General features: G+C 41.4%; 1 protein-coding gene across 1 annotated transcript in view; it reads right to left on the bottom strand.

Annotated features, from left to right (window-relative positions):
• Positions 1–512: 512 nt before the first annotated feature.
• CNDP2 (carnosine dipeptidase 2) overlaps positions 513–14,261 on the bottom strand; it is a 350,882-nt gene continuing 337,133 nt past the window's right edge. The window contains exons 2-12 of the mRNA XM_069778865.1: positions 13,046–13,128; positions 11,965–12,108; positions 9,327–9,489; positions 7,640–7,728; positions 6,528–6,728; positions 5,930–6,014; positions 5,195–5,355; positions 3,097–3,261; positions 2,425–2,566; positions 1,651–1,798; positions 513–1,221 (exon numbers count right to left, since the gene is read on the bottom strand). Of these exons, the coding sequence (XP_069634966.1) occupies positions 1,152–1,221; positions 1,651–1,798; positions 2,425–2,566; positions 3,097–3,261; positions 5,195–5,355; positions 5,930–6,014; positions 6,528–6,728; positions 7,640–7,728; positions 9,327–9,489; positions 11,965–12,108; positions 13,046–13,105 (1,428 nt within the window). The 5' untranslated portion in view covers positions 13,106–13,128 and the 3' untranslated portion in view covers positions 513–1,151. The remainder of the gene's footprint in view (positions 1,222–1,650; positions 1,799–2,424; positions 2,567–3,096; positions 3,262–5,194; positions 5,356–5,929; positions 6,015–6,527; positions 6,729–7,639; positions 7,729–9,326; positions 9,490–11,964; positions 12,109–13,045; positions 13,129–14,261) is intronic.

The following is a 14,261-nucleotide window of genomic DNA, read 5'->3' on the forward strand; positions in this document are numbered from 1 at the left end:
TAGCCTGCTAGCACTGGTCAGGGAATTCACAAACACTGAGCCAAATCCAGTTCAGATTAGCACACATTTAAGAGGGTTTATTTTTTTTTTGACATAATACCAGAAGTGTTGCAGTTGAATGTTTCCAAAAGACAGCTGGAAGTTGGATGTCAGTCAGTAGTTGCAATGAGTGATGCTCTTCTCTCCCCACTTACACCTACAAATTCCACCCACTCCCTTGCAGTATCATCAGTTGTGCTACAGTGTGATGACCTGGTTTACAGAGCCAAAATGGAACATTTTCTGAGCTTGTTTTCTCTCAGGAGAGCAGGATTTAGCAACATCTGCTTCAAGTCAACAAGCTGTTATGGAGCCAGAGCCTAAGGAATAAAAATTTGGATTCCCAGGAAGTACAGTCTGTGTAGCCATGTTGCTCTCCTGCCTCTGTAACCATAGAAGAGTTCCTCTCAAGTTACCTGAAGTTGCTTTCCCTCCCAAGTCACTATTTAATCCTTAGAGACCAAGAGCCAAACTCTAGAGCATGATTATTTATTGTCCTTTTTAGGGTGTACAAAGGTAGCTTTACAAAAAGATGGCCAGTAGTCATTACCATAGTGAATTTTGTTATAACCTAATTCACTGTAAACTGAAACCTGCAGGCAGGTATAAACTGTAAGAGACAAACTGCTCTTCCAAATCACTGAGTCAGCAAGACAGATGCCTCACTACAGCTTGAACACATTCCAGTATAGCCCCATAATCTGTCACTTTGACTATTTCCAGGACATATCCAGGAATAAGAACCTTAAACTTGGCTAGCAGTTCTGCAACTCATGTGGCTGCTTAAACAATTGAGAGCAAACCATTCCTCCTGCTTTACAGGAAAAGTAGATGGATACAGCAAACCACAACTTTGAAGTGACACAGAGGGGACAAAGATGCAGTTCAGGACTGCTGGCCAGATAAAGAATAGTCTGTGTCATTTGAAGTAAGCATTTAAAGAAACATTTTTGGTATACAGTGTTCTTTGTCAAGTGGAACTGCATGCTTCCCTCTCCCCCACCAAAGCAGTGGAGTGTTGGTAAAAAGGGGAGCCATGTAAGACTTGGTAATTGATCACATTTTCTAAGAAAATTCAGACTTCTGATCCATGAGCCAGAAGGTAAGGTGTCTTAGTCCTTCAGCTGGGAGACTTCATAGAGGTATGCACCAAGCATCTTCACCCCTTGGATGTAGTTGTACCTGGGAAGAAGATAGCTTCTATTAGCATTGTCTTAGCTTGAGCTGTATTTCTAGTAGCTGTGCATTTTGCGGTATCAGTCCTATGCAGGCAAGAGATGCTACAGGCACCAGGTACTACTCCCAACCTCCCTGGAATCTCCTCTGGCAAGAGAAATGCCACCCTTGGGGTAGGGGAGAGTAGCCAAGCTTGGAGACCAAAGTATAAAAACTGCTTCTGATTTTAAGTGTATAAAACTAGAAGCAGTAATTGGATCAAGATTCAGCTACAGACCAGTTACCCACCCAGTCATCCTCCACTAGGGAGAAACAGCACTTTGCCTTCCAGAGACTTTGAGAAAAGCAAAAGCCCAATTCTTCTTGCTCCTTTTCATAATACATGCCAAGACCAGCAGCAAACTCAGCCTGGCACAGGGATAAATGTTCTCTTACCTATTTAGCTTCTCATTTTGAGAGTGGGCACCATCATCTGCAGCTCCAACAGGAAGCAGCATGACATTCTTGCCTGTTGCTTCTTGAAAAGTAAGGGTAACAGGAATGCTTCCTCCCTCCCTCGTCAGGTCTGGTTCAACTCCAAAAACTACAAAGTGACATTCTAGTCAGTTTGGAATTGTATTTGTTTTTCCAACACAGATCCTTACTGCTGCTTAAGCAATCACGTACCAGCCACTTCTGCACCACATGCTGACCAAATCTTGCTCCGTTTTAATCAGCCAGACCACATAGGTTGCAGAATTGTGGCATTTGTCTCCCAGATGTAGTGCTGGAGTACTGTCACTTTTGGAGGTCAGTTACACAAATAACACTTCATCTGAAAGCCTGTTTGTACTCCAACACAGAAGTTGGATTTGCTCTAGTTGCCCTACACAATCTAGTTGTCTTGGCATAACTGATTAAGAAGGATGCTAGGATGACTAAATTTTGAGTTCAGATCAAGTGATCTGAACCGACAGTCTCACCCTTATGCAAAAGCAGCACCATACCAATGGCCTTGTTCCAGTGTAGTAGGAATTAGCGTGATATCAAGTTTCTCTCCTTCCTGTACCTCAGACTTGAGTTTAAGGATTGCGCACAACATGCTTCCTTACTGAGCCAAGCTTATTCTGTAAGTGCAGAACACTGCAAACATGACCTCCTCAGTGTTTCTTGAGGTGCTAGAACAAGAGCTTTTTAGTCCTCCCAGTGCCAAGTGGAAAACCTACTGACCTGTCTTCATGGCCTTCCTACCAGCCATGTAGTGGGGATGGTTGAAGTCTGACACCCAGGGTTTTCCACCATGGCCTAAGTATACTCTGAATTTGTTGGGGCTCTGCAGCTCTGCAAACTTTTTGCTCACATAGTCTTCAACCTGTAAGAAAGATTGAAGAGTTATCTACTGTTAGCATTTGTATGAACACTGGTAAAGACTGTATACTAAAAGGATCTTAGGGACTTGCAGGTCACTACTACTGTGCAGCAATACTTTCCTTCCTATTATTTCATATTATTCCCATGTAACTCTGCTCTGAAGTCAGAGTACCTTCTTTAGGCAAGTTAACAGTATACTGTAGAACAGTTAGCCAATATGTCAAACGCTTATGCTTTTGAATATGCACTTTGGGCAATCCAAGTGCCCTACAATTAATTTAGCATTTACTCCTGAGCCCTTTCTTTGCATTATTTGAGAGAAATTGAATAGCCAGGCCACAATGGTCCAGTGTGGGACCATACAGGAATTCTCTCAGTTATCTGAGTTGAGGTGCAGAACAGAGAAGATGGTAACAAAGTAAATAACCAGAACTGCTTTAGAAACCAGAAATATTCTTCCCCCAGGCACGCAGAACAGGAGAAGTTTAGAGACACTAGTTGTTCTGAGACCATCAATCCATCTCAACATACGTGTTTTGTGACTTCTTCAGGAGTCATGTTTGGCACAAGCCGGATTGAGAACTTGCCAATCACTTTCCTAGGAATCACAGTCTTAGCTCCAGAGGCTGAGAAGGCTCCTTCAATTCCATGAAGAGACAAGGAAGGATATCTCCACCTATGCATAAGGATATCTCTCTGCAGAGGCAAAGGGAAAGATGCAAGGTTACGTGACGTTTGACAGTGTTCCCCAAAGTTATAATTTCTTCAACGTAATAAAGACTTTGCAAGAAACAATGCTTTCTCCTACAGACAATGCAGCTCATTCAAGACCACTGTTATAAGCAGAAGCTGTTACTCCCATTAAGCACACATTTTGGTACAACAGCTGGGTTTTCAGCACCTTAAGAGATTCAGTAACTCTAGTTTGGCTTTCTCCTAGTTCTATGGAACATGACCAGTCTGCTTCTGACAAGGACACAAATACCATTAAGGTGCTCAAACACAGTGTGTAGGAAGTGCTTTGGAAGCTCTGGTCCCCAGTGCCTCAAGTCAGGCAGGTGCCTTCATCACTGAGTCACATGCTTACGAAGATCACAACTTTTCTAAAAGCCTCACCACTGTGCAGACTGAGGCATACAGTATGTTCCTGCTTTTATATCATCAATTGTATTAAACTGACCCAACTCTGGGTTGATTAGAGTAAGCACTATTGCCTTTTGCAGATACACTTCTGCATTTCCTCCCTGTTGCCTTGGATACAGCTGTTCAGTACACTGGATACTGTGAATTCAACACATTTGTGTCCTCTATAGACAGCTACAGTATCTCAAACCTGAAATTCACTGCAGAGACTCAAGAGACTTGGAAATTGTGGCCTTTATGTTAACAGTTTGTTTTGTTCCACGTACAATCTGCCTCTAATCATCTCTCAAAGCAAATTTAACTGTCACATTTCAAATCTCTCAAGCACATTGTTTCTCACTTGGAGATTACAGCCTTCTCTACCATCTCTCTCCTTAGCCCCAAGACCCTTCTTGCATGCCTGCAGCTTAGTTGGAACTCCCTTGGGTCTAGCAAATACTGAACAGCTTTAGTTCAGTATCATACATAAAAAGCATCTGGCCAGCTCCTCCTTATATATAAGCTATATTTCATCATTACCTTATAGGAAAAGGCTAAAAATGGAAGTCTGCATGCTCCCAGTTGATACAAACCTGAGCATGTAAAGACAAGGTTGAGGATATAAAATTGTTACTCATACCCAAGTTGCGTGAAGTCTCCTGCTGACAGTACTAGGACAGAAAGCAGACCTGCACATGCAAACCTCTTTTACAATGCTTGTTTCTGCTTTTTGATAGATGTATTTATATCTAGGGTTTAATGCTTTAAAGTTAGTAATACCTATACCTTGCAAGATTCAATGCTGTTAAAAGCATTTGTTTGGAGAGCTCCCAAGATGGAGACTTGAGAAGATCAGACATGAGTTTATTGAACTTGAGCCTGTTCAAAGATTTGGGCAGCTGCCTAGTTCATGGCTACAAAACAGTCCTTGCTTGCCAGGTGTAGGAAGGTGTTAAGTATGTCAACCTTAAGTTCATCACAGCTAGATCTCAAGCTGTTTTCTCACCTAATGAGAAGTCATCTCTATGACCAACTATATTTCTGGTAACCCACTGAACTTCCTACAGATGTGGGAAATCAGATGCTTTATGGTATGTCAGATGTGGTATCTGACCTCTAGAAAAGTGCTAACAGTTCTTATCCAGCATTAAGAGAACAGCACTAGGTAAAGAAAGTTCTGTACAACTTTGAAATGCTACTTATAGACCAAGGAGCAAATTTAAAATTATCTAGACAGCTTGCCTTAAATATGCCTTTAACCTAGACTAAGTTTCCAAGCACCTAACTCTTTGCAGAGGAACTGCAAGCGTTAAGTATACAGTCAACTGTACAGTAGGTAAAGTTATCTTCAAGGCAATCTCACCATTTTAAAGACATCAGATGAATTCTCTGCCTAAATTACACAATACTACTACAAAAGCATCCACAGAAGCTTGTTTCTGTCTTCTGCTAATATAGATAGCTTGAACTAACACAGCTAACCAGGATAGAGAGGAGTACAGTATACCTTTGTATCATGCAATAGTTTTGTTGCTCCTACATCTTTTGCATATTCTTCCAGGTCAAAATCAATCTTCTCATATAGTGCCAGCTCCTCATCAGTAACAGGTGCCACTGCTTCATTAATGCCTGGGATGAGGATTTTCCCTTTCTTGTCTATAAGAGAACCTGTAAACAAGAAGGACCTAATATCAGGATTCAAGCAGAAGAAACAGTATGTCATTGCTGGGAACACTATCAATGGGAAATAGAAGTCTTTGCCTTCTGAAAACTCCGTAAATGTAATGAAATTCTGATCTTTACCTCCCAGAATGTGTACCACTAAGCATGGAAGGCACCTATGGAATTTACTGCTCTTCAAAATGCCAAAATGTGCACTTCCTTGCAACTGTATTTAATTCTACTGCTACATGTTTAGCTGGCTGTTTGAAGGCAGTATTCCCAAGGAGTTCAGTGTGGCATCCATACAAGAGTTTGAAGAAATGAGCTGATTTAATTAGCTTACAAGTTTGCAGCAAGATTTTAGGGGAAGCTGAAGTAGATCAAGAACTTCTGGGCAAGACCTTCAACTTTTTCTGTATCTAAGCCATCAGCCTTGCATACCCGACAAGCACTATTTCGTTGGTCATTGCTTCACTAGTATAAGCAGCCCTTAAGAATCCCCCTCACTGCAAACTCACTCATGCTTTAATGGCTCTTACTCCCATTTTAGATGCAGTCAGTGAAACCTGCTTTTGCTTACCCATTAGCGTAATGAGATCTGTCATGGCCTCATGTACTGAACCACCATAAACTCCAGAGTGAAGGTCTTTGTCACTACATTCCACCTGGTTTGAAGTGAATTAAGAATCAGGTTAATTTTAGCATGAAGATACTGTCAAATGCACAGAAGAGACTTTTACCCTAGCTTTTTGTTGCACATATTTTGGGAATGCATCCGTTTCTGAACCCAGACTGCTCAGTTGTAGCACATTAAAGCAGATATGCTTTTTATTGCTCTGTTGAGTACAAGCCCTTAGTACTGACTGCCCCAACCTCAGGGACTTCCGTGGTGACAGCTCTTCCTGCACTCAAGGAAATATCTGGATGAAGATATCTATGCCATGAGATAATCCTTCAGTGAAGGTGCTGGCTTATCTTGCTTCATACATGTGAAAGCTATCCCTCCTACTCAGGTATCATAGGATAGTAAAAAGAAGGTATTTAGACAATTAGTAGAAACTGTTCTACTGAAGTCAGTTTTACCTTTTCTGAAGAAAAGCTATTGGCATGAGAAAAAGCTACAACTCCAGTAGAAAATTCAGTTTAATACTGGTTTTCCACTGTATTTCAGCACTCACCTCTATGAAGTAGTAGCAGATACCCCTCAAGCCATAGGTGATACAAGGCTTCTTCTTGCCTAGCCAGTAGTTATCAGAAATGCAAACATAATCCACATCTTTAAAGAAAGTCTCTTGCTGAGCAAAAATGAGTTCATCAAGGCCTTCAGATCCCGATTCTTCCATACCCTCTAGGCAGAACTTAACATTTACTGGAAACTCCTTTGAAAATGAAAAACAAGAACAGATTTAAGTATGTTAAAACATTGACTCCAACAATCAGTAATTTTCATCTGTCACGTACAAAGAATAATAGACACGGGTAAATTAGTTCCATGACAGTGGAATTCGTTAATTATACATGAAGTATTACAAAGTTTGGACTGCGCTTATGTTGAGAGCACTTACACCACCCTTCATTTGCTGGAATTCAAACTCTTCAAAAAAGTTTTAACTAAGCTTTAGAACAACTTGTTCCCAATCCTCTTAACTGTGGGAATGCAGCAGAAACCTGTTGCCAAAAGGCAAGTCACGGGGCTAGGAAAACTAGTATTAGCCACAGAAATCGCATGACAGTAGGAGAGTCACAGCTACTGTCTATCCAGTCTACCATGTTCTATGCCTTGACAGCACTTGAGAACTGTTAATTCTTCTAACAAGTAATAGTAATTTGTCTTGAAAGATAAAGCAGACACCCTAAGCTATTTCTGATTACACTTCTTGAACAGAAACAGCAAAGCTCCCAGTTTAGTGTTACTAAATTAATCTCCTCTTAGAGTTCAGTGGCAGTGAGACATTAAGCTTTGCTAAAGGCCAAGCTAATTTGACATCCTTACGTGAAAGTGATCACATTTGATTATTTCTCCTGCTCCAGATGCTTGCATATGTATTTTCCTTCCTACACATTTTGTTAAAGCAAAAAGGTTTAAAGTCCAATCCAAGCATCTACAAGACCTACTTGTCAGCAAGTCAGCTCAACCCTACTGGGACATCAGGGATTTCACAGGACTATTGCATCATTCCTCCCATCAGCTGAATAAGCAGGCTTGCCTCACAAGGGTTTGTGGTTTGGATAACATTTATTGCTAGAGTCAGCTATACGTAAAAAAGCAGGATACATTTTGGGCACACACCTGGTTAGTTTGTTTATAAGCCTCCAAGGCATTCAGCCAGGCAAGCACTGGACCTTTGTCATCTGTTGATCCTCGCCCATACAGCTTTCCTGTAGAAACATGATACAAAGTGACCAGTGTGGAGAAAAATTAGGATGAAGCTTCAGTCACCTGGTACCTGCAGGAGAAAACATCTTTTTGGATAAGCTTTTTAGCCCTGTTTACATTAACTTTCATTTCTGATTCTTCTGAAGTAGCAGTTTTACATCCCACTTCACACACCCATGCAAGTGGGATAGGTACAGGACTGCAATAGTTCTCCCACTTCCAGAGCTACCCCACCTCTTCCCCCAGCTGCTCCCTGGACAGGGGCTGAACATAAGCCTGGAAAAGATGTAACTGCCTTGGGCTATGTCATTCCCATATCCTTCACAATAATATCATTTTCTACAAAAACAGCAGTAAAGGTATAGAAACAAGCTACCTCCTTTTAACAGAAACCTACCTAGTATTAGCTTCAATTCAGTAATTCTTTGTTTGAAGACTAAGAATTCAGTAGCTAGCAACCAATCACTTCTCTGGATTCTCCAGATGAAAGTGAATCTCCCCAGAAAGGGCTTTAGTCAGACAAGTTTTACAGGCTACAGGGAAGGTCCCAGGAAATGCAGCACGTGGGATCACAGTAGAGGCAGGTATCGCTGTAATCAGAGCTGTGGCTACAACCCCTAAGCACTAGGTGTAACCACAGTGACAGAACAGGCCAGAAAGCTTGCAAGGTAAGGAGCCATTAGTAAATATGCCTCTTACACTGCCAAGCTGCACAGGAATAAGCCACAGCCTGAGACAAGTCTAGCTCTTACTATCAGATGAGATAATCCAATTTAATAACTTGGACTGTGCTGCCTATGACCAAGTGCCCAAGTAGAAATACTAGTTACCACAGATACATCTTTTCTTGGCAATGATTAACACTTACGCAACAAGAATGGTTAATGTCCTTCTATTCATGTGACTTTTGACACTCAACACTGAGCAAATGAAACAAGAGGGTGTTGGTAGCACCAGCTTTCAACAGAAAAGAAAGTTTTAGTCTCCTCTTAGCTACTGGCAATGTGTTGTTTCAACAGGAGTTACTGCACGATTTCTTCATCCCCAGTTTTGGGAGAGGGACACTTGTGTGGGCACTAGCTCTGTAAAACACAGCTTCCGCAGTACTCATTGTAACACAGTACGCAACCACAAGGCAACCCAGGGAGGATGCTGTACCACTCCTGTCTCCAGGCATAAGAAGCTGTGTTGAGTGTTTGTCCCCTGTAGTGGTTCAAAATCCCTGCAGTCTGACGTGACCTTACAGGCTGCAAGTTGTGAACAGCACAAGAAACTAGTTCTAAAAAGCTTTCTGGCAACAAATTTTTACCATGGAAGGCAGCAGTTAAGACTTTGCTGTAGCTACAAGGAAGATATATGCAAATAAATACAGCCTAGACTATCAGAAAAGTAAACAAGCCCTGAAAGCAGCTGAGATGTTGCAGGTCTACTTGCTTACCACTTTCCCCTCCTGTGTATTTTCTCAACAGTATTAAACAAACACCCGTATCAGTTCTTACTCCCCCTCCTCCTTCCAGTCAAGGGTACACAACCTTAGACCAGTTGAGAAATACCATACTCATTAAAGAAGTGCTCAGTTTGTGAAGTTCACCAGTCTTACCTTCTCTTTCTACCAGTGTGAAGGGCTCACTATCCCAGCCATCCTCTAGTGCTGCTGGCTGAACATCCAGGTGACCATATACACATACCGTCTTTTTGCGTGGATCTGAGCCAAGTATTCCCAGAACAATTGGCGGTAGAGGGATCTCTGATCCATCAGGCAGCTAGAAATAGGAGACAAGAAGTTTTATTCAAATGTGGAATGTCAGTGCCGCATTTTTATCAGATGAATGAATTACTTTAACACTACAGAGTTTGAGATTAAGGGCATAGACAGTTAAACAAAACTAAGCTACTTAACTGATTGCCAGAAGCTGTGTCCCAATAAAGGCATGACAGCACCATGCCATTAAGTTTCCTGACAAGGCCCAGTAATAGCCAAAGTGTTCCAAGCCACTCAGAACTGTTAGCTTTAAAGTAAGTCCTACATCAAATTTTAGCAGAGCAAGCTGTCTGCATGCCAAACTGCCATATCTAATGCTGACCTAAGCACGTGATAAACTCCATTCAATATTGCTGCATTGCTTGTCACTGCACTTTCATCCTGTCCACAGTATAGCTCTAGACAAAAATTTCCTGACAGTATCACTGAGTATATAACACATGCCTACACCCAAATAAGATCAGCATAACAGCTGTATTTCCCTATACCAGCCTATGCTGTTAAGGAAAGGGCAGGGTAGTGCTGATGAACTTAGTTCAAGAGTTGAACTCAGCCTAGTTCTTTGGAATACCCCATAAGCAATTATCACATGCTATTCTCAGTCAGCATGTATTTCCCTTCCAGTGAGAACATACTCCTAGACACCGTTCAGGAGATCAAGATCAGCTTTGACTTTGCTCATATGGGCTCCAAGCTCCAATTTTTTATCAACAGGTTACATGGTCCTTGGCCAGCTGCAGTTCAAAGTGATTAAAGCATTATTACACTTACAGTAATCAGTACACAGTACAAACTGCTGTGCAGCAGTAACCTAAGTTAGATCAGACAAGATCACCAGTTGGTTTACATTGTGCATTGCTGCTATATCAATAAAGGACATAATACAGACTAGTTTTGTCTATACTTAATATAAAACTAAATACTAAAGTTAACTTTAATCTAGCTGCAAGAGTTTTTTAAATAGAAGTGTTACTTGTAATAAACTCTCTAAAATCAGTTCTTGCCCCCAGAAAATTACACTGATGAAAGGAACAAGTTAGTCTCTGAATTAACTGAAACACTTTTGATGGGATTTTAGGCTGTAGGCAGTAGCAGAGCTAGAATTATCCTACAGATTCCCTCCCAAGAGGGCACATGAAGTCAGCTGCTTCCCTGCTGGGACCTGTAGTGCTACGAACAAGTGTATTCCAGTTGCCAAAAGCAAGAACTGCTCAGAGAGCCCCGATATACATAGATTTCACTCAGCAGTCATTAGGACCAATTACAATGACGATCATCTAAAACTAGCAAACACTCCAGTACAACAGGATTTTGAATGCCACTATCCAAATACTAGTCTAACAATTTTGGTATGCATCTTATTCTGTGACATGTAGTGACTACGCACTTCAAAGGAGGACCATATCAAGTTCCCTAGGATGAAATTATTCACAAGCACACACATTTCTCAGGTGAAAAGCAGTCCAGATAGCTGAAAATAAGAAGGGGACACATCCTATTAAGGATCCTTCTGTATCTGGTAAGGGAGCAGTGCAATCTTGTGACAAATATAACACTTCTGGAAAAGCCTAAAAGTCTTTTGGAAGACTTATTGAAACTTCAGTCAATATCTTTAGAGTCTATGGATCTAGGGTCCAACACCAGCCTGCTGTTAAAAACATCTAACATTTGTTTGCAGGTGCTCTGTCCATGTTCAGTTAGAAAAGTATTTAAAATACATGTATTACATTTTGGACTGTGTATTACAACATGCTTAGCTGATCTGGATCCCAAGATTTACTTTATAAACAAAGGTTTTAACAGGATGCTCAGACTGTGTGGCAAGACATTATCCTACACCCCAACAGGTTACTGCCTTTCTAGGTCCCTACCCACAAGACCCTTGTGTGGGGATGCTGACCAGAAAATCATCAGACATCAGGGAATTAGTAATCCACATAGTTAGCCTGAGTTTACCCAAGCCTGTACTGTGCTGCACATACAGCTTGGCCTTCCTGCCTGTGTTGTGCTGTGTGTATCCTTGGGCTGCAGGATAAACTTAGCCAGTTGACTGTAGCTTGCAGGCAGTTCCCACTTGGTACTGGTGATTACACCACCCGCATGTCCTTGTCTTTATCTAAAAGTGCAGCAAGAAGTTCTCATGTGAATATCCCTTTTGTTTGGATGTCAAACAGCCTGAATAAATAAAATGGGATAACATTTCCATGAATGGGATCTGCACAGCATGCTGCACGCTGATTGGATGCCCACTAGATACTGCACAGCTGGGGGTTCCCAGTACCTGAAGGGACTTAAGATTATCTATACTACCCTCTTTCTTTATAATGGTAGCTCTAACAAACAGCATTTTAAATGACACTTTATGGAGCCCAAGTGCCTTCCTTACTGGGATCATAAGAAGCCAGCACCTCCTAGTGCAAAACACCTTGTCTTCTAAAGAGACTTCTACTAAACTGACATGGAGATGCTCACATACCTTTTGTTTCCCAATATCCATAAGTTCAGTTGTGCCTCCCAGTTGCTCAATATCCTTCGCAGCAACCTCCATCATGCGTCTGATTTCAGCCCTCTTCTCCGGCCATGCTGACACACTCTGGATTGCCACCCATTGAGCCAGCCGCTACAGAAAGACAGAAAAGCTAACGGTTTTACTACACATGAATTACAGCATGGGAGGCACTGTACAAATACAACACCTTGCAATTCAACTAATACTGTTTTAGTCAAGCTTAAACTTGAGGCAAATCAACTCTGTCCTCTGCTCAAAGGAGTACTCTAACCATTAATACTACACTCAAAAGCTCTCTAAAACCTCACTTGCTTACAGTTGGCCCTGCAGTGTAGCAAAAAGACTACAGATACATCAGGTAAGCCTCAGAGTATGACAGCTTGCACATATCGTGCCTTTCTGGTTGCCATTCTTTAAGTATCCAGAACCAGCTAACATCCTTGAGACTTCAGCTTTTTCCTCCATGCAAGATCAGCAAGAGCAACTGGCAGAAGTCAGGTTGGCATAGTTCTTGCCTGAGAGTTTACAGTGCTATACCACTGATTCCTTCACAGGTGAAAGGGATTGCAATACAAGGTGAAATTCAATAGCAGGCTAAACAGCAAAATACAGAAGGCAACCTGTCCCTCTGTACCCCAACATGAACAGTTTCATATGAGAAAGCTTTATTCCGCCTTGTTTATATCTTTCCTCTCCCACCTCCAAAAGGGAAAGACAGTACCTAACTCAGCATTCAGGAACCAGTGTCAAACTTCTTTTACCTCTAAATAAGTCACTGCTTGCATTATACAGTAATAGAGCATTTTCTAATAAAGCTACCATGGAGATTTAGGTCTTTGAACAGAACTGTGCCCAAACCTAAGAAAGTTTTCTGGCTTGACTGAAGTCAGTCACACTTCCTGCCTGCTCCCCCCTCTCCCCAATTACTTGGCATTACTCTATTATTGGGCATATTATATAGGTGTAACAACAAGCTTGAAGTTGACCACCTAACTTTTAATATCCCATAGCTGTCTGTGCTGCAGGACAAAACTCAAAGAAAACTTACCTGAATATAGACATCCTGGTGTTCATCAATGTATTTAAAGAGGGTTTCAAGAGCAGACATTTTCTGACCAGAACAGTGCTGCTTGAAGATTCTGTGACAGAAAAATTATTTAGTCCTCACAGGTTTAAGAAGCAAGTCAGTTATCAAGCAGCCACAGAAGACTTTCATCTTACAACTGCTCATGCCACACACCAAGCTGTGCTAATATAAACCTTGAGGCCACTCCCTCACAAAATGACACAGTGAAGTGGCTAAACAAAAGCATATTTAATCTCAACACCACTGTTTCTGCCTCTCCTTCAAAAATAACTTTGGAAGTTAACCAAGCAAGCTTGTCTATAGAGATACTTCAATCAAGTCATGTACTTTACTGCAGAACTACAGGCAAAAATGTTACTCAAATAAAATGCAATTTCAAAGAACAGATTTCATTATAAGAGTTCAACTAATAGTGTGCCACAGGCTTGAATGCTAGTAGCTAGGTACAAGAAAGGACCACACTTTGTGCTCTGCAAAGGAGGTTAAAAGCAGGCAGCTTAAGAACCATGCTGTCTCCAGCTTTAAAGTCCCAATCTGCCACTCAGCCTTCCCAAACAAGTTCAGAGTTAAGCCACAGGAACAGAAGCCAGCCCCAGCAGGCCAGGAACAAATGGTCAGTGACTAGTTCAGTGCTACCACTTCCTTGTTTTGTTTTAGTTTCAACTGAAGTTCATGTGAGAAAATCCAAGATCTCTCCCCTCCTCAGTTTTCTGTCTTTCTTATGAGTCCAAACTCCACATTAAAAACACATACTGTCCACTCAACCAACAAAATCAACAAGCTTAAACTTAGTTCTCAAGTTAGAACTAAAGATACAGCACCTCCTCTAAGCCAGGAAAACAAACGAGCTTTACAAATACACCTCTGAAATCCAAGTGCCTGGACCATGAGAAAAACTCCAGTGTCCATGTCATACACTGGACAAGCATGTTCAGCAACACCAACTGCTGTGATTCAGTGTTTTGTTCAGTCAGCTTTATGCCAGATCCTTTAAACCTTTCTTCCACTTTTATGTGGAAGTCACAAGACAAGTGTATGATGGTTGTTAAAACATTTGACTTTGTCTTAGGATTTCTTGAACAGCTGACTACTCTACATAGCTGAAATGAATACTTTCAAGCTGCAGCTTGTCCCACACAACATACTGCAATACAAACACATCCTACCACCCCAAACC

Source organism: Haliaeetus albicilla, chromosome 3 (assembly GCF_947461875.1).
Source record: "Haliaeetus albicilla chromosome 3, bHalAlb1.1, whole genome shotgun sequence".
NCBI classification, from domain to species: Eukaryota; Metazoa; Chordata; class Aves; order Accipitriformes; family Accipitridae; genus Haliaeetus; species Haliaeetus albicilla.